This window comes from Vanessa tameamea, chromosome 10 (genome assembly GCF_037043105.1).
Source record: "Vanessa tameamea isolate UH-Manoa-2023 chromosome 10, ilVanTame1 primary haplotype, whole genome shotgun sequence".
Lineage (NCBI taxonomy): Eukaryota > Metazoa > Arthropoda > Insecta > Lepidoptera > Nymphalidae > Vanessa > Vanessa tameamea.
Window position 1 is genome coordinate 1545601 of NC_087318.1, and position 21403 is coordinate 1567003.

At 32.0% G+C, this 21403-nt stretch overlaps 1 protein-coding gene across 3 annotated transcripts; it reads right to left on the minus strand.

The window, feature by feature from the left end:
• Positions 1-11: 11 nt before the first annotated feature.
• LOC113395927 (excitatory amino acid transporter) lies at positions 12-9440 on the minus strand. Of its 3 annotated transcripts, none has more exons than XM_026633665.2 (10): positions 9291-9440; positions 5808-5963; positions 5243-5579; positions 4891-5028; positions 4614-4822; positions 3963-4134; positions 3606-3800; positions 3289-3423; positions 1479-1584; positions 12-1122 (listed from the first exon to the last, which is right to left on the minus strand). In XM_026633665.2, the coding sequence occupies exons 2-10, from the start codon at positions 5944-5946 to the stop codon at positions 985-987; spliced, it is 1569 nt and encodes a 522-aa protein (XP_026489450.1). In that variant the 5' UTR covers positions 5947-5963; positions 9291-9440; the 3' UTR covers positions 12-984. The 3 variants fall into 3 exon arrangements, with proteins under 3 accessions (XP_026489450.1, XP_064072112.1, XP_026489449.1); XM_064216042.1 differs by lacking the exon at positions 9291-9440 and adding an exon at positions 6281-6492; XM_026633664.2 differs by lacking the exon at positions 9291-9440 and having other exon boundaries at positions 5808-6492.
• Positions 9441-21403: the final 11963 nt, after the last annotated feature.

Here is a 21403-nt window from a genome sequence, read left to right on the forward strand (position 1 = left end):
AATAAACAAAATTGTAAAATTGGTTATCAGTTTTATTTCTATGATAATAATCAGAGCTCCCATATGATATACTTATAGAGATTACAACTATATTTAATACTAACGTCCCGATATGAAGAGACAGTGAAAACGTATATATAATAATGAACCACATATCACAGTTGGATCTAATTCTACTTATAAATGAGTTACGTTAATACAATTAATATTAAACGGGGATTAATATGACAGCAAATGAGTCCAAAAATTTAGCACCAATTGTAAAATATTAAATTTTGAATGAAAATTGAAATTTTCATGAACATGATAAGTGAACGGTTACAATTTTGATGATATTAATGAAAGACTAATAAATGTATCAATGAAGTAAGTTTAAGTTAACTACGATGCCGATACAAATGTAAAACTATCTAAAATAAAATCTATTTACTTTAAATATAAACATAGACTTAATCTACAAATGCTATACATCAATAATACGTAATGAACGAAGTTCATTTAAAAAAATGAAAGGATAACAGCCATTGAAATACTAAAATAAAAAGGAACCTTCAATAATTTAATAGAAATGGAATTAATGAAAATAATATCGTCAATTAATGATCCAACTCTACTTTTATCAAATACAGCTATTGCTATAGAAAAATTGGTACCAACCGATCCCAATAAAGTTTCATCTAAATCTAATAAGGTATATTGATATTGATTATGGCACAGTCTAAATATACTCACTTTCGAGTGAATTTATACAGAGTGTAAACAAAAGACTTTCTACAAATATAATAACGTAGTACAAAATTGAGTGCTCTCTTAAAATTGTATTGCTTTCCAATAAATGTTATAATTAAAATGTTTAAGATACTTTTATTCTATAAAAGTTTTGTTGTTAATAATTTTAACGTTATTTGTTTACATTTTACATAAATTTCATTTGATCAGTGTAAAGTTTGAATCAATGAAAAGTTTTACAATACAGTTGGGTGATTATATTCTATTAGTGTTGTTATGTAAATGCATATCAACAATGACGTCATCAGAGGCTATTGACTTCTTGCCAGGCGTTATAATACCTATTTCCACTTCTGTGTTTGATGTCGGTAAGCCATTGGGAAGTGACGGCTCCTGAAATAAAAATAATCTTTTGAATTAATAATTCAGTAAAGGCAAAGATGAATCATAAGTGATGTTGCAAATCCGATCATCAAGGCAGACTTTTGAAGAAGAGAATAGTCTATCAATGTAACACTGCTAACTTTTTTTAAAAAAAATTTGGAGCAAATTTCACCGCACTTTTGTACTGCATTTCGGTAAAAACACATGTAACAGAATTATTGGAGATAATATGCAGGTTTTCCGTAACAGAAATAACCACTTAAAAATTCTGTGTTGCTTGTCCGAGTGTGAAATCGCAAGATTAATTGGGTTTGACTGCATGTATATGTTTAATATGTTTTAATAGGAAATATTTGATATCTCACCATTGAAGCAGCGTCACATGCCATCAGCTCATTCTTGGACATGTGTTCCACGACCGCCGCCGCGTAGCAGTCGCCCAACATATTGTTAGTTGTTCGTATACGATCGCTGAAATTTGCAAGAATTATTTTTGAAATTGTTTTGAAACATAATCACTTTTAAAACAAATATGAGTGATTAAATTTATATACTTAGAATAAAATTGTAGTGTCTATTTGTAATATTAAAATAACCGCTTTTTAATAGATACATAAGTAAGTATACACTGTACATATACCAAAAAAACGTTTTTTACAATTTTTGTCTGTCTGTCTATCTGGAACAAACAGGTTCCGGCTAATCTCTGTAACGGCTGAACCGATATTGACGGGGCTTTTATTGGCTGATAGCTGACGTAATAAGGAGTGACTTAGGCTGCTTTTATTTTATGCAGGGGGCAAGACCCCACTCCCCCGTAACGTCGGGTGTCTACCAACGACTTAATATCACAAAAGCTGCCTCATACAGAATTCATAAGTTATAGTAAAATTTACGAACGTAAAATTTTTGAACATTAACTTTTTTCTTAAATTCAAACGCGCGCGAATTCGTGGACACAGCTAGTTTGATTATATAACAATAAGGTTAGTTTTATCTGTTCTCAGTGATAAAAATAAAATGATTACTTAGTTATTTCAATATTCTCGTTTGCACAGATAAAAACTTTCGTATCGTATATTATATCATAATAATATGCACATATTTTCACTTTATGAATATGTCTTAGAAATTTATGGATTTAGAATTTGTGTTGGTATAGATATTTGAAATATTCGAGGCAAGCCCACAACATTTAAGACTCAGTAGCATAAGGAATGGGATTGCTAGGCAGATGGTCATATGACTTCAGTGATAACATATATCTTTATTTTGTTTCGGTTGCTCCAAATAGTTTTTAACAAAAATTATAAAAAAACCTTCCATAAACAGCAAATTCAATTTAACTACTACTATAATTTTAAGTTATCGTTTGATAGTTCCGTAATTTACACATCTAAATATTAGATTTGAACAAAAATTTAGGTAATATTTAATCGTGTTATAAGTACTAATATATTTTGTCAAAAATATTATTAATAGAGTTACTAAAAACAAGAAAAAAATAATTAATATAGAATTATGAAAAGCGCCTTACGAATTAAAAGAGCAATGTAAATGTAACTGTGTTTGCTATTATAAATTTTATATGAACGTGTGTTGAAAAATATAATAAAAGCAATTGTTATATTATCTAAAGCACTCAATATTTCGTGTTTATTTAGTGCACTCCGTTAGTTATAAATAATCAACGTGTTATAATAAAGTATGCACGAACATAAATTTAAAAAGACAATAAGACCTTGACAATTACATTTTCATATCTAATTTTGGAATATAATGCTCTGCCAACTGAGCTGGTTGTCGGAAACTTGGATCGATTATAACATTCATGTCCAAACAGAATGTTTTTATATAAATGTTTGTTTATGTCCAATAAAACAATGCGAAATTAATTCATCATCATCATCATCCTCCTGCCCTTATCCCAATTTTTCTTGGGGTCGGCGCAGCATGTCTTCTTCTTCCATACTTCTCTGTCGGACGTCATCTCACAAGTAACATTCTTTCTAACCATATCGTCTTTTACACAATGCGAAATTAATTATTAACCAAAAATCCGTTGAAATTATTGTTAAAAAAAAGCATCAAAATTTTTAATTCAACATTATACCACAGTGACAAAACAAAACACATTATATATGTATTTATGTAGTATTAATTATTGTTACTCACACAAGCCAATCCACTGCAAATAGTAGCGATACGTCATGTGTGGGAGCGTCAACAGCTGCGAGGACTACTAACAGTAAAACCATCGCTGCTGAAGGAACCGATGCTGATGACACTGATGCTGCTGTTGACGTCAAACTGGAAATGATAAAAAGCATGTTATTAATTTCAGTAAAAATTATAACAGATGCTTGAAAATTATACTGCGACAAAGTTTCAAATAGGTACTAAGTTTCTAATGACTCAGACATTTGTAATTTTTAGTTATTCTTTTTTTGAAAAATAAAATTTATAAATTTAATTAATATGCACCAACTAACAATATAGCAGTTAACTGCGCAAAACCGAGCCGCATGCTGTTCATCTGACAGACAAAGACGCTCGCGACGGACAGGAACAAGGCTGTGCCATCCATGTTGATGTTGCAGCCGATGGGCAGCACGAAACGAGTGATGCGAGGGTCGATGCGTAGGGGACCCTCCATGGCGCGGAAGGTCACAGGGAGAGCTGCAGCTCTGAAACAGATATAATCAATGGTATAAAGTAATATGATTTATTTAACCCTAAGAGGTAGTTGATTAAGCCACAGACAGTGATAAAATGAATTTTCAATAATCAAGATACTTATGAGAATTTTAAAGACTCGACAAAATTTCCATTTAACGCTGTTAACTTACGTTGAAGCCGTAGCGGATGCAGTCAACATGGCCTGTGATAATCCCCAGTAGAACTTGTATGGGTTTCGTCTTAGGAATAGGAAGTATATCAATTGCATCACTATTAGTTGGTAGAGAAATACTCCAACTGTAACTGTAGCAATGAACCATGCCAGCTGAGACATTACTTGTGCTGAAAGAAAATAGTAAAATTATTACGCAATTAAAAGTAAAAGAAAGCAACATATAAAATCTTCTACTATTGTGGTCAATTGTCACCAACACGAAGGTGTTTGCTTCATTAGATATAGGGTACAAAATATTTAGTTACAGAATGTATTGAACACGAAGAATGTAGTATTAGACCTAAAAGTATCCAATGTGCTATCTAAGATAATTTGAACTTCTAATAAATTGAAACTATTAAAAAAACAAAAACCGCTTTAATAAAATAATTCAAGTCTAAAATTTACACTAAAACGTAATTCCACAAGATAGTTAAACACACAAATCTTTAGCGATTACTCAAAAATTCAATCATTTGAACGTTGTGATTGTTAAATATTAAAAGCCAAAAATACAATAAATTAACACTTACACTTAACTTTACTACTGAGATATATTTGATTTATGATACAAATAATATATTGACCAAAGGTTTTATACACGCACCAACATTGTTAACTCCCAGAATCTTCCCAGCAATAACACTGCTAACTCCGATAGGAGTAAACCACATCACTCCTGTGACCATCTTCATAATCACTTCAAAGATCGCTTGGAAGAAATCAATCACAACTTTACCCTTAGGTCCCAAAGTACCCAACAAACTTCCAAAGACGAGGCAAAAGAACACCAGGCCCAAAGTATTAGTTCCTGCTCTGAAAATTATAAAATCAATTAATTTCAGAATAAACCTATGTTTTTGTATCGAGTAGATTTAAATTACCTGTATCTGATGTCTCTAACTAATATTCGGTAGTTGCCACTATCATTTGCACTTTTGGGAAAGATTGTTTTAGGTTCGGTATACACGGTATGCGCTTGTTGGAATGCAGCTTGAACAATGTTATCCGGAAATATGTTTCTGAAGTTAGAAAAAAGTCTGATATCAATAAGAGAAAAATATATGTGTTTGATTGCAGTAATTTATATTGAATTCAGGTAAACTTAACATAGCATAAATAATGAATCTCTCATCCATTATTCTATTAGAATGATTATTTTTTATGTTAAATATCAATTTTGTTAGTTTAGTATTCGTATTTAAACATATTGGGACTAAAATAGCAAAAACATACCTTCCAATATCTAAAAGACTGTCTAGAATACTATGATCCCTTTTATTTTCAAAAGCAGCAATAGAATCTTCTCTTAAATCAGGCTGTCCGGGATGGATCAGCATCGCCAGCAGAATTCCAAGGAATGCATTGAACATGGAAGTGAGTATAAAATACAGCAGAGTCCTCACCGCGATCTTTCCACTCATTCGAGCATTTAGACTTGCTGAGCCAGCAATAAGGCTAGCTATTATCAGAGGTAAAATCATAAGCTTCAACAGCCTCATAAATAATTCTCCTGGATAGGATATTATCATTAGTGCATCTGGACCTAGATGATAGGGACGAAGACCAAATCCTGCGAAAATTGAAAATATTCAGAATTATTTTTATTCATTTCCAATATTTTCGTATCAATTATATGTAGGTATACCAATTTTTTTCTAAAACCTTAGATTGATATATTTTGTCGGGCAAAGAGTATATTTTAACTGTAATTTAGTTATATTGCCAAAATAAATACGTGGATTCATTTAATTATAGGACTATTTGATTTAATCGGTCAATAATTCAAAACTATGCATACCAACTGAAATGCCAATCATCACGCCAGCCAAAGTGATCACTAGAAGAGTGTTGTCTATAAACCATTTTTTCACGCCGGTATGATCAACGGCAGCCGTCCGGTCTTCCGTAGTCTTCGGGCCCCTATCTCCTGGGCCCATCTTCACGAACAGATACTCTGAAAAGCGTTCACTTTTCTCCATTACAGGCACAGTTCAGCCCTGTAGTCCAGATGACTGGACCTTCTGTGTTTTCTTTTTCAATTTTATGCGACGTATTTAAGCTTGTTTTCTCTTACAAAATAAACGCGATCAGTTTTTAAGTTTTGATTTTAAACTTTATGTATCCATGACGCGTATTTTAATTTGTCGAATTCGTTTGTCCCGCGAATCGCTTACAGTTATTTCGTTCGCATTTCGCATTTGCTGTGTCCGAATCGATTTTACAGAAATGCATGTGTTGTTATTCGAGTACAATGCCTTCTCATGCAGTCACTGTCCTATATTATATTTCCGTATCTCGCTACATTTAAATATTTACGTCTGTATTCGCACTTTCCTTTCGTAAGCCTGATTTCCATTACTATTTTATTACTTGAGTTCCCGTATTCGCCAGATTCAGATCAGTAATGGAACAGAGGTAGACAAAATAGGTCTAGATTGCGTCGTCTCGTAGTAAAGTGAAGCCTTGTATCGCAATGCGCGCGCATACATCGATTACTTTCATTCACTTGTATATATTGAATTTGCATGTCCCTTATTAAATTAACGGTATTACGTTTTTTTTTTCTGTTACGGAATAGTTTTATTTATAACTTCTTATGTTAGACAACATATGTTGAGGCCAAGACGTTACTTCGATTGATTGTGACATGCGCAGTTGACTAATATTTTAGTCGTATAGGTAACACGCGATGTCACCAAACACGCAAAATGTAACCGCTTCAACGTCGAACTATTGAGTTTACCAATACATAGTAAAGAGATTATTATTAATTTAAATACAAATTCACAAGCAGATAGGCGTTCGAATATTGTCCTATATAAGGAAGTAAATTAGTATACTTTAATAAGAGGATACGTTTCGATGTTTTCTTAAGCTTCCGCCTTTCAGAATTAACTGTTCTTGCTCGTGTAAATATTATTAGTAGCCTTGTAACATTGGGTATTAGATAATTTGTCTCAATCACTACAAACGAACATGCCAACATTCCGATTTAATAATAGATTATGATTTGCATCATTGGCTAGATCTTTGTATTATTACTGTAAATTTAAATTAAAATTAAAAACCTGTTTTTATTTTAATCATATTTTCATACTAAAGAGGTTTTAATTATTTTATATTCGTATCAACTCCCAAAGTCTCAATCTACTGTTGTGACGGATATAGATATATATATTTTTTAAGTAGATATTTAGATACGCTAGCATAGGTACGTTCATTGAACACGCGATTGCGTTTATGTGTGAGTGCGTATATTTGCGCGTGTTTGTCTGTATGAGTGTGTTTCAACCCACTCACACACAATTATTGAAATACTCTCCCTTGATTGCAGTTTAGAGGATAGTTTTTATATACAATGTGACTATTTTGTCACAATGTTGAAAATGAGGCAATATCATAAATGTCATTAAAGTTTTTTTTTTTTTGTTTATTTTCTATTAACTTTCATACGAATAATACATCATGATTGCATATAATTCCTTTGTTTCTATAAATTTGACATATTTTTACAAGAACAATTGCAATGCTCTATTTTAGGGAGTTTTTAATATTCCTATTTACTCCTTAAATTAAGCTTAAAGCTTGTGCTACGAATAGGGACGACAATAGCCCAAAGGTTCAGGATCGTACCTGCGAGTTTTTACGTCGCTAGGCGGTCCGTAAAAGATAGATTTCCTGATAAAAACTCTGATTTCACACACCCAGTTACTATAAAACGACTAAAACAGTAAAAAATAAAACATGTAAATATTTTAAATAAAGAACTTGTTTCAAATTTAACTGATTTTCGATTAAGAACGGTGCTTAATAAAAAACAACTTTATCTAGTCATAAAAAACATCATTCATCATTCGTTGGTATTATAACGCTACCAGAAAAGCTATTAGACAACTTTAACGAACTGACTGACGTCAATCATCCTTGGGAACTTTAATTTGTAGATTCATTTCTACCATCATATAAACGAAAAACCGTCTCAAAAATTATCCGCTGTATTGATAAAGGCTCTCTTAGTTTACCGTGACTTAAGTCGACAAAGGTTCTATATGTTTCTATGGAAGGATACTATAATTACGATTATTAAGCAATATTAAAAATTCAACAAATACAAATTTGACAAACAGTCTCTTTGAATTCGAGGTCGTGTTGCTTTGATCATTATTGATATCAACAGCTGATTTCATTCTTAGCTTTAAATATAATAAGACAAACGATTTAATGAACCACATACATATATTAAGTAAATAATTGTTATGTAATTGTAAGAGCATTGACCTCGATCTCATTGTCATGGACTTTAAACACGAAATCAAAGTTCCTTACATTTAGAGGATTTTCAGTAACTTCGAATATTTGCAATATATATGTATAATAAATATGTATACTAAATAATAAAACAGGTCGGCTGTGTTTTGACGATTGTAAGACAGTTAAAACTTCTTACAGTCCTGATGTGTCTGTGTAATGTGTGTGTGTGTATTTGTCAGTCTGCCTTTCTATTATAAATGAAAATAAAGTGAAAACTGTCGTTACAATAGGTGCTAGTTTGTGAACATTTCGAGATTAATTTTTTTATGGTATATCTATTATAAATAACTTTTTCATGAAAACTAATTGCTTATATAATTTACGGAAATACATTTTATGCACAACGAAGGTTATCTTTATATAACCTCGGATTCAAATAAAAAAATAGTTTACGACGTCGATAATTGAAAATCTGTTCCCTGCTGGGGACAGTTTAGCTAAAGTATATGGCGATCCATCCATCGTGCTTAGGAAAGTATGTTTTTTATTTTTATTTTATTGCACGGCAAAGAGTGATGAGCTTTAAAGCCAACTTATCATAATTAGAAAAATATTATCTGTTGAAATAAAAATTATAAGAGTTTTAATTGTCATGATTATACTAATATTGGCGAACTTATATTACATAATGAAATGTTATATAATATAAAGAATATTAGCAAGTAATTTTTGTATGTCGCCCACTTGACAGTAAGTGGTCACCACTTTCCATTGTCATTGGTTTGTGAGTAATATTAATCATTCCTCAAATGCGATGAATGACTGCAGTTACACCAGCTCACTCACACGAAACCGGAACAGAATAAGTATTGCTGTTTGGCGGTAGAATATATGCTCAAAGCCCTACCACCAAGTGGAAATCGATCAGTGTCCGTTTCATTTTAATCCAATGAAAATTATGTAAGTATGTCTTGTGACTATGTACTCGATGTACCTTCTTAAATATGTCGTATAAGATTGTCGCACTTACCCTGTATTTGTTTAATTTTGAAAGTTTTTTCAACAACAGATGTAAAATAACGCAATATATTCCTTAAAAAACCATTAAATTCTATCACATACACATGAATTACGGTAATTGATTAGCGAATTTTCGCGCGTTTTGTCACAGCTTAAAAATATTATAACGATTTTTTTTTAAATAATTTATAATAAAATTAAATAAAAACAAACACTATAAATATATTTCAATGTTACGAGTATATCGTTTAAAATATATTTAATAATTCTTTTCGCGAATGGAGCACTTGAGATTTTAATTTTTTTTTTTTTTCATTTATATTTTTTTACTACGGAAGAGCGGCGACGCGACTACGTGTGCATTTGCCAAATGCACGTGACTGCATGAAGTACAAGGCTATTTTAATAAGATGCATTGACATTTATTATGGCCATCGGCAGGCAGTTATTGTATTTAATAGGCTTAAGACAAACAGCGCGTATCAGCGGCGACATTTTAATAAAAATCATTAATATATCAAAACAGTCGATTTATTTTTCGCATTTCATTTCTAGTAAATATTTTTTTTAAATATTTATTCAGTAGAGGCTTTATTCAATATGGAATCATCATATAATACAACTTTTGTTAATACCGACTTCTGTTTGCCATTAATTTTTATTTGAAACGGCTTGAAGGCGACCGCTTCATTTCCAAGCTCCAACTGTGCTAACATCTATGAAGCTGTGAGTTTTATAACAGCACAGCTTAACGTTCTTTGGTAATACTTTTTGGTATAGCGTAAACATTATCCCAAAAAAGAATTACTAATCCTGGGCCCAATTTCAACCGATTTCCTATTCTATAAACGCAACGATCCAGTTGCGGTTAGGTCTAAGTTGGATCGGAAAATAATCGGGATCGTATCGTAATCGATATTTATGATTAAATTCGATATTGGACCGGAATAGAATCGGGAACCGTTGTAAGTTACTAGAATTGGCCCCCTGTGTATTCAGATTTGTAAGCAATACAAAATATAAAACCGAATCTGTCCTGTAAACATAGAGGACATTTTATATACTTTTTAGCTTCAACATTTTTGATAATTATTAGTACAATGACGTCACATTAGGAAAAGGGTCTCCATAAAATAGCTACGTCCTTATTCGGTGTTGGATATTTTTATCAAGGGTCGTTCTACTACTTTACGTTAATTACGTTTATGACGCGTGGGAGACGTCACAACATATTATCTAAGTTTTAGTGACTTATCAAAAGCTTTCGATTGTGCAAGGTATGATATTCCTTTAGTATTACTTAAATTCAAAGGAATTTCATTAATTATTTCTTACTGTTTTAATGAAAAAACTTTAAAAGGTGTTGTTAACGGAGTTAAATCAAATGCAGCTGTAATACAAATAGGTGTACCATAGGGTTCAATTTTGGGACCCCTGATATACTTAATATATTTACCTTATTTTGTCATTGAGAATTGCGACATTGTGCTGTTTGCCGATGATATATATCTTACTTATAAACTTGACAGAAAGATAATCAATTATGACATAACTAATAAGTATTACTGAGCTTGTTTATTTAGTCTAGTGTATTTTAATAAATAAATTTAATAAAAAAATAAAAAATACTAAAGTATTTTTTATAGTCTAGTGTATTTTAATAAACAAGCTCAGTAATATAAATAGTCTAGGGTCATATGGAATTTTGTGTAGTGGAAATTTGAGTAATGTCGCAATTATTGATTGATTTATATTTCATTTGCAGAAGAGAGCCCTCCGAACTATTTGTAATCTTAGTTCTAGGAGATCATTAAATCATTTAAAGACATTGGTGTATTGACTGTTTCACAAGATATTTATGATAATATACTGTTTATATATATACATACTATCTAATGTTGGAATAGATTAACTACTTCTTGTCGGTTCTATTCGATGTAATCTAAATTCCGAACCGGTGGAAGCTTTACAACAGTAACAGCTTGTAAATTTCCCATTGCTGGACTAAGGCCTCCTCTCCCTTTGAGGTTTGGAACACATTCCACCACGCTGCTCCAATGCGGCTTGTTGGACATCGTTAGCTCTACGTTTAATACAATTAAGTAAAATTACGATTCAAACGTGCTAGTAAAAGCCTAAATAAACTATATTTTGATTTTGATTAATTTACATTACATTACATTAACAGCCTGTAAATTTCCCACTGCTGGGCTGAAGCCTCGTCTCCCTTCGAGGAGAAGGTATGGAGCATATTCCACCACGCTGCTCCAATGCGGGTTGGTGGAATACACATGTGGCAGAATTTCGTTGAAATTAGACACATGCAGGTTTCCTCACGATGTTTTCCTTCACCACCGAGCACGAGATGAATTATAAACACAAATTAAGCACATGAAAGTTCAGTGGAGCTTGCCTGGGTTTGAACCCGAAATCATCGGTTAAGATGCACGTGTTCTAACCACTGGGCCATATCGGCTCGATTTTATTAATACTAGTAATAAAATCAAACTTGTAACAACAATTTTCCGCTCAGATGCAGCGCAAATATCGTTTATGTGCAATGATATACCTATAAATAATAAAATACCAGAAAATATAAAAAAATATATTAACATACAAAAAATCTAATAAAATTACTTCGCTAATTACGTAATACTTCTTGGACAAAAATGATATAGGGCTATAATATATATATATATATATGTTGTATATTCAAGTCTTATTTTATGATATCACCTAAAAATAAATCATTACAATTTATTAATACGCTTTCTCCTTCCATAGAAGTATATTCTACTAATCAGCGCCATCTATGGAATTTTTGCAGAACTTCAAAGTGAAACTTCTTAGTCCTGTATACAATCCCAATACTATACGGTAAACTTGATTGTTAATTATACAAATTAAAGATGTCACTATAAGTTATGTATTTTAAGTGAAGTTTCTTGCTTGAAATTTACAGTTATGTTAAAAATGAAACAAACCGAATGAGTTCGTTTCGTCGGTTCTCAGGTCTGAGTATTTACTTATCTAGACCGTTGGTAGTTTTTAATTTGACTATCAATAAGTAAGAGTAATTCTTCAATATTTAATAAAGGATTTCGATTTGAAGTTGACCTTAGCCGTCACGACAAATTGGGTCCAAGAATAAATCCGAAAGGGCTGCAATATTTTCGGATTATAGATTGGACTTCAAATAAGATTACAAATTATACCAAGTACTTTACAATCAGTCCTAGTACTAAAGAAACCTTTATGATAACGACACGCGACATGTTCGCCTGTTAGGAGTTAGTAGTCAGGTTAGTAGTATAATAAATATAGCATAAAAAGTAGCCTATGTCCCTCCATGAAGTTCAAACTTGCTTCTTACTAAACTTCATTCAATTCCGTTCAGTAGTTTGGCCGTGAAAGAGCAACAGACAGACAGACAGATAGACATATAGACAAAGTTGCTTTCGCATTTATAATACTAGTAAAGATTAGTAGAATCTGTAACATAACTTATATACATCGAGTAGACGAGAAAAGAAAAACTCCTCAGTGTAAATTTAGGTTTTCTCATTTGTTTATCCGACAATAATGAAACTTTGATTAGTTTCTGCAAACGAACATGTTCCAGATTCAAAAATATACTAAGATTTTTTCTCCTCATTCTATCTGTGCGACGTCGGTAGGTTTATTGTGCTATAATCATTATTTTTTATACAAGTGCGACTGTGAAAGATTTGAAATGGCCAAGGAGATTTTCGCCTAGCTAAGGACCATCACGATTTAATCATACGAATTGAAGAAGGTCGTTTATGCGGTTGGACTCTACGATGACTTCTAAACTCATCGTTTTTATTACGGGACGATACAATTTTAAATAGGAATCTAAGTAAGTATTTGAATTCCAATTGCCTTCAAAAATTTGCTGTGCCATTCTTAATAAGTTAACATATATGTAAATTGGAATTAAAAAAAGTTGCCGCTTCAAATGATACCTAAGCCACAGTACCTAATTATTTTGTTTTAACTGAAGATGTCATTAAAGTTTTTGTCATCTTTTAAGATAGTATAAAATAAGACATAATGATGAGGATTAAAATCAAATATATATATATTTTTTTTTAATATATTTATTTTTGTATATATATATTTTTAATGTGACATTTCAAAGTTACTTATAAACGCCTACTTGAAAACATTTTTCTTTTTTAAACATTGAAATATTTACAACATTGAAACATTTGAATGGTTTGCTTTAGATTGCAATATCGGCTGGTAATTTCGCTTATTTTTGTGGATGGAAAGAAAAAAACGGCTGCTATTGAAATAAAATAGCTACGTCGAAACAATAGGTCCAAATCCCTATAAAAGCCTAGCATTCTGAAACCAAAATTTCCGGTTTCAAACAGAGACGCACAACATAACTATAATGGCTTTGTGACACACGGGTGTAAAGGTTCAAAGACAAAATATTTATTTAATAGTTTACATTAATGTCATTCGATGATGTATATTAATATTCTTATATTAATATACATTATCTAAGGATACTCTTGTATCCTTGTTTTTTGTTTGAAATACAAACTGCAATACTTAGTATTATGTTCCGGTTTGAAGTCTGAGTGAACCAGTGTAACATGTACAGGCACAACGGACATAACATCTTAGTTCCGAAGTTTTGTGGAACACTCACGACGTTAAGACATGGTTATATCAATGACTTTGGGCGATGGTGGCTTTATAGTAATTGATAATTATTACATTTACGACATTATAAATATTATCGATCGATCACGTTTGATTGATCAATCACCTTAAAATTCGTCAGTTACCTTTATGACAATTGACCTTTATGAAATTTTTTTACCTTATATCCGAGAAATTCGGAATTTAGATTCTAGTGTGACAAATGGACAAAAAACTCAGTCGTTACCGACTCTTTGTGACGATTTAATTAGACGGGTATTATCATATGATAAATTACAATTTCTCCAATCGATCAAAATATTCTTTACTCGAGTAGGGTCATAAAAGTACTTCATGAAAATCAACGAGTCGACGTTTTTTATCGTCTACATTATTATCTTTTATCGAGTTATGCCTACGCTTAATTATGTTTTGGAACGAAGTTCTTTGACAGGGCTTACAGTAGAGTGAACTGGTAGAAATTGTCACGTAAGGAAAAAAACTTTATGCCCTCCCTAGACGACCTCTCTATCTCTTTCTGATACGGTAACTATACGGTTTCATAAAATGTTATTTTTTCTAATTGTTTTAATTCTCAGGGAATTTTTGATAATAATTTTATTTAATGTGATATACAAAACAATGAGATTTGAAAGTCAACAAAAACTCTACGAATCATATCAATGACTTAGAATCGTACACGACACATTTATTTTATATATATTTATGCATCGTCAAAGACAAAACGGTTCAATAAATATTTTCTTCTTTTTGTCAAAAGATTTCCTTTTTTATTTGGTAATTATTGATGTGCTTTTATGTATCAATAAAAGAAAAATGTTTACAAATTCAGAACGTTTTGTTCAAATTTTCAAATTATTTATCATGGTCGAATTCCGGCAACTACACGAAAACTAGAAAATAAAAATATACTCACTGATAATATATCGGTAATGAAAATGGAAACTTTAAAATAACTAATCCAAGGAATTTCAACGATGAAAAGTATTCTTAACTAGGTGACAAGGAAACATCACTCTCTGGCTTGCCGAGGGCAAGTGAGATGGTTAAAAATATACATTATACACTACGCACCGGATATTAGACATAACAAATAGCATTTGAGATATGTCATAACTTCATTGTCAATGGACTACCTAGCGGCTGACATAAATAAATCCGTCTCCTTCCTGCTCTTATTGAGTAACGATTCATTTCTACTAATTGGTTTTTATTAATGATAATTTAATAGTAATCCTCTATTATATATCTATTTAAAATCAGTAAGGAAATTATCTGTCAATTTCTTTTAGTTTTGCGGGAGTCATGACGTTCATGACGACGTAAGAGACGGAGCCGTTTACTGTGCTGGTATACGAATCGGTCTTATCTCAAAGCGCGAATAGACTGATATTTGTGCAAATTTAGCACTTCCTTTGAGGAATTGCGAAATAATAATGATGTTAATCGATAGGTCTCCGTTGGGTAGGTTGTTTTCGTTTATGTATTTAATTTTTTTAATTGTTATCGTGACAAATATGCTAGCAGCATTTCCCCGTTGAATCTCAGTTCCGATCCTCTGGGCAGAAAACTAACCAGCCCTCCTGTCACCAGTGGAGACAATAAGATGAGGTGTTATAATTTTAATAAGGCTTTTTGCACTACTACTCCAAGGTCCAAGTGTTTCAACAGCAAATGGGACAAAAAAACATAATTTTGAAAGACTTAATTTTGGAATATATTCTTTATGTAATATATATTCGTTATGTAATTTGTATGTAAAACAAAAAACGAAACACAAAACGCTTCAGCTGTATGTATTAGAGTAGTCGGATATCCAGAGCTATTCAAGTTACGTTCACCTAGTGTTGCTTTTAAATTCTACTTTCTACTTGATACCAGGTTCTTTTTTTTTAAATTTAAAAATATAATATAGATAAACGGACGGGCAAACGGACCATCTTAAGTGGTCCCTACCGCCGCAGGAGACAGATGTAATCTTTTCCTTTACTTTCCAACTTTATATTTGTTATAAAAAGTTCCTTGACAGAAAAACCCGATACCTTTTTATGGGACTGACCCGAACTTGGCATTTCATTAGATTATACGAATTGCTTATTTTAGAATAAAATATAAGTAAAATACTTCGGGGCTACTATATATAAACATATACTATGTTACATAAATATGAGTCTTGTATAATAAAGTTCCAATAATAGCATTAATAGTAAATACCCATACCGCAGGAGACAGCAAACTAAGTACATATGTACATCGCTATAGTTTCAAAGCTTATCGACATTTTAAATATACGTTATGGCGCCACAAATATTAATAAACATCTATTCCGGTTATATCCAGTTAATTCCGGTTACACCAATTTATACACACCGGTTAACACCGGTTAAATTGTAATGTGATTATCAGAACATGCCAGTACGAGCACGAGCAGGTAGTAAAAGTTAAAACATACACTGGTATTGTTTAAAACCTTATTGATATTTTAAATACAAGCAAATTATAGCGCCACAAATATTTTTAAACATCCATCATATTCGGTTTTAACAGGTTAATTATACATGTTTAGAAGACTCGTGGAAGCAAAGACGTGGCTTCAATACGAGTGGTTACTAAATTGTAATAACATAACATAATCAGCCTGTAAATTTCCCACTGCTGGGCTAAGGCCTCCTCTCCCGTTGAGGAGAAGGTATGGAGCATATTCCACCACGCTGCTCCAATGCGGGTTGGTGGAATACACATGTGGCAGAATTTCGTTGAAATTAGACACATGCAGGTTTCCTCACGATGTTTTCCTTCACCGCCGAGCACGAGATGAATTATAAACAAATTAAGCACATGTAAATTCAGTGGTGCCTGCCTGGGTTTGAACCCGAAATCATCGGTTAAGATGTACGCGTTCTAACCACTGGGCCATCTCGGCTCTAAATTGTAGCTCTTCTATATTTTTTATGATATATGTAGGGTCACCTGATGATAAGTGGTCACGACCATAGACAATGGCGTTGTAAGAAATAATTCTTTACACCGCCAATGCGCCTCCAACCTGTAGTTACACTGGCTCCCTCACCCTTCAAACCGGCACACAACAATACTGAGTACTACTGGTTGGCGGTAGAATCTGATAAGGTACTTACCCAAATCGGCTCTCACAAAGTCCTACTACTAAGTAAATTCACTTATTTCTTTTTCATCAGTACAAATTGAACTTATTGAAAGGAATTCTAAGGTTGTTCTAACAATGAAGAAATATTGATCAAATTCTTGATGTAGGAGTGGAATTCAATTGAACCTAATTATTTTTATAACCGTTATAAACTTGAAGTTTCTTTGTTTTCTTGAAGTTTTTGTGTGTTCTTAACACATATATTCCTTCAACATTACATAAAATTTCTACTAAAATTAGTTTATTCTTCGTTTTACAAATTAATGTCAATAATAATAGTTATATAATTTAATCTAAGATATTTAATTTATTATTAGCGACCCCCCCCCCCCGCTTCGCACGGTGCAGTGCTGGTACTAAACATACTACAAAATGTCTTACTATACAACGTTCACAGTTTTTTTTGTCATTAGACAATACAATCCACTATGTCCTTGGATTTAAATCTGTTATATCATAGAAAATATTTATTTAAATTACATGCTGTAAAGAGCCATATTGATCTATATCAAAAGCACAATGTATTTAAGGATTAATGCTGTATTCCTTAAAATGCTTCGTAAATAAGCCATTATTCCTCGTAAAAAGTAAAGAATAAAAAACTATTATTGTGGGTTAACCCTAAGGGATAGACATATGCCATCGCGGACTTTTTTATATACCTACCTTGTTAATGTGTACAATTATTTTGATCTATATCGAAGGACTTAGCCGGCGTTTGCAATTTAAGTGCAATAAAATTGTGTTTATTTACGACATGTTTCTGTATGTGATGTCGTAAATAAACGTAAGTAAACAGAAAATTATCAGATCAGACAGACAGCGGGAAGCGACTTTGTTTTAAACTATGTAGTAATATTGAAATAATTAATTTAATAATATGATATTTAGCATGAAGTGTGCGTGGGTTACACACACACACACCGTGTGTGTTTTGCTGTTTTATTTCTACTCATTCAATTAAACTGGATCGTTTAATTAAATTGAAGTTTTTCCTTTCCAAAGTTAGTCATCAATAATCTATTCTAATCGAAGAAGAATTATAGATAATAAAATAGATCAGCAAATGATAGATTTTCATATACGATGCGATTTGCTAGTAGATCTGCTATATTTTGCACTTAACTACGTACTTATATCCGCTTTAATTTTACATCGAAACTCCGACAAAAACTTCGTCGCCATTCAAATCGCAATGTTATTGCGAATACGCAATGAATAACCTATTTATTTATTTTTGTGAGTAGTTTATTTTTCTTCACTCCTCATGCGGTTGGAATAGGTTTTATATGTTTTCAACAATTAACGTGACATTGGCTGAATATGTCACATCTGTTACATAGACAATTTTTTTTTTCTTTAAAATTTTTAACTATCATCTTATAACCTAATAATGCACAATTTACATGATTTACTTGTTTAAATAAACCAGTACATATTTAATTGAGTAACTCAATCTGCTAGGTTTAATTTTTTTTTAATTTCATTTTAATTAAATACTTATAGGGACTTACGCAAACTTTGAGTCAGATTTAAGGCAAATAATAAAAAGAAAAAAGGTTTTATAAAATTTGCTCTAATTTTAAAATCTGAAGACCAATCCCTAAAACGCGAGAAAATACCAAATACAATTATACTTACATGTTTCTAGCGCATAATACGTTGCTCTATCATTCCAACAGGCACCAATTTAAATTCCAAATCTTAGTTCGAATCTATATATAACACTACAGATTATTATTGAAAATAATTTTAATATTTTAACGATAATTAACAAATACAAGCTTGGTAAATATATCGTTGTCAGTTTCTTAAGCTTGGCCGTGAAACTGGTATCAACGAAGGGAGTCATACGAACCGAGTCTTCAAAACGTTAGTGGTGTATTCTGCAAAGTTTTAAAATTAAATTATATTTTTTTTGAATTTAGAATTCTTTTTTATTTAATTTTTTAAACTGATCGTAATATACCTGATATAAGATTTGGACCAATTACAAAGTCAACTTTTTTATAAAATTTTTGGTACATGGTGTATTTTTTTTTTAAATATCTTAACAGTCAATAAATATATAGCATTTGTTGTTAGTGAAAAAATTGCGCGTACGGCACGCTCTCTTACTCACTCTCTTCCTCTACGTAAATACTATATTTCTTCTCTCTCATGTGACGAAATGTGTCTTAACTACTAGGATACCCAATTCTCGTCAACCTATCGAATCATAGCCAAAAAAGTTTCACTTCAAAATCTAAACGCTTCAATCATCAAAAGATACTTTACTTACTATTTAAAATTTTTAAGAAACGTTTTTTTTATGGATAGCACTGTCCACGAGGCGTTCCTTTAATACAGTAACCGAACATCAGTCGTTAAGCTGGTTGGGAGGCTGTTTAATGCGAATAAACTACGTATATTTTAATTATCAAAAATTATAAACTTAAATATAAAACAGTGTGATTCTTTATCATTTATAATTTCTGTTTATATGTTTGTTTGTAAATGGAAATCTTTACGATACATCTAAATATAGTTGTCTTATATAAATAAATAATAGGCATAAAATTATTGGTATACCATTTTCAAAATTTTTTTTTTTTTTGTAAATATGTTTTAGACTGGACCATCACACCAGTCCCCTATGTCTCTAATTCACGTTGTTTCCTGTTAGTGATTAGATAGTAATAGCGGTTAGTGGGTAATTTAATACCTGTCACGAACGTCGTACGTCGTCAGAGACAGCGACTCTTCGATCTAGTTAAAGTAATTGTATCGTACTGTAATGTTTTTTTTTTTTTATAAATTTAATACTCTTTGAATGACACTCTATTGATCTATTTAATAAAATTTTAAAAATGGCTGACTGACATATCGCTTCTCACTTTAACCGGTTTGTCTAATAAGATATTTTAATTTATCTCTTAAGGGGGGTCCTATAGAAGAAATCCCATTTACTTGCCGGTAGGGTTTTGTACAATTCCGTCTGGGTAGTTACCATCCACTTGGTATTGTTGTGTTCCGGTTTGAAGGGTGAGTGAGCCAGTGTAACTACAGGCACAAGGGACATAACATCTCAGTTCCAATAGTCCAATAAGGCTGGTGGCTTATTGGCGAAGTAAGGGATGGTTAATATTTCTAAGATGGTGTATTTGTCAGTCCACCTAACTATTAAATAAAAAAATATATGAAAGAAACGGAAATTACTATATAAGTTTCTGTTGTGGAGTCAAAACCAGTTGCTAAAGTTTAGTTGGAAATTTATCCTTTAAGGGGCTCAAATTGGGTATGACTGTAAATTGAAATTCGTCATTTTGTCAAATCTGTTTTAGGGCGTCTCCTACGTAAAATAAGGGATGAACATGTATATACACTGAAAGTGTTTCGTGACCGAAGTTCGGCAATTTTCTGAATAATGTTTCTGATCGACTACACTGCAAGTAAAGCGTAGCACAGCTAGTTTTAGAATTATCTTTATCTCTCTCATTTTAAATTACACCGTTTTGATAAAGCACTGGTAGTGAAGCCAAATTGTAATTAATTGAGTTTTAATTTACAATAACAGCACGGATATATTGGATTTTTGGCATACTCAAGCCCCGGAAAACATGAAAAGCAGTAGTTCCTTACATCTGTGTATAATGTAAGATTACCATTTCACAGGATCGTGAAAGGGAATAAGGAGTCTGTTTGCCCGCTTACTAATGCCCTGTAATTATATCACCTGTGCAATTACGTAATGATAATGGTAATCTCCTATGAGAATGGCCGCTTTGACCCTTATCACTCAGAAGGACATTATTGAAGATTGAAATTAACGTTTTGTTTTGACCACAAAACATAATAGGACGGGGAAATAGGCCACCTTATTGTAAGTGGTCATCACCGTCCATAGACATTGGCACTGTAAGAATTATTAAGCATTCCTGATACCACACCAATGCGAATTGCGCAAACCGGGCTTGCACAAAACTTAACCACCAAGAAACGACATATCATTGATAATAATACAATAATTCATCAGATAAAATTTATCTAGGAATTAAAAAGTCTGTCATGAACCTTGTTAACGTATGTTAACTTAACTCGAAAGTGTTTGTATAACACTTCTAAGGACGTATTAAGCCTCGAGTAAAAGTATACTTTGTTTTGATATTTGAGATAATCCACAATCAGAGCCACTTCTCGCTGCTCCCATTACTATCCGAAATAAAAAGCGAGTCATTCATGTTGGACACAAAGGACGTGCGTCCTAATCGAGAACGTCA

What these genes read in the sequence shown, in the direction of transcription:
- LOC113395927 (XM_026633664.2), bottom strand. Translation starts at nt 5,988, where the DNA reads ATGGAGAAAAGTGAACGCTTTTCAGAGTATCTGTTCGTGAAGATGGGC. An exon ending in AGTCTTTTAGATATTGGAAG is followed by an intron (nt 5,029 to 5,242) that starts GTATGTTTTTGC and finishes TTCTAACTTCAG; the next exon opens with AAACATATTTCCGGATAACA. An exon ending in CATGTGACGCTGCTTCAATG is followed by an intron (nt 1,123 to 1,478) that starts GTGAGATATCAA and finishes TTTTTATTTCAG; the next exon opens with GAGCCGTCACTTCCCAATGG.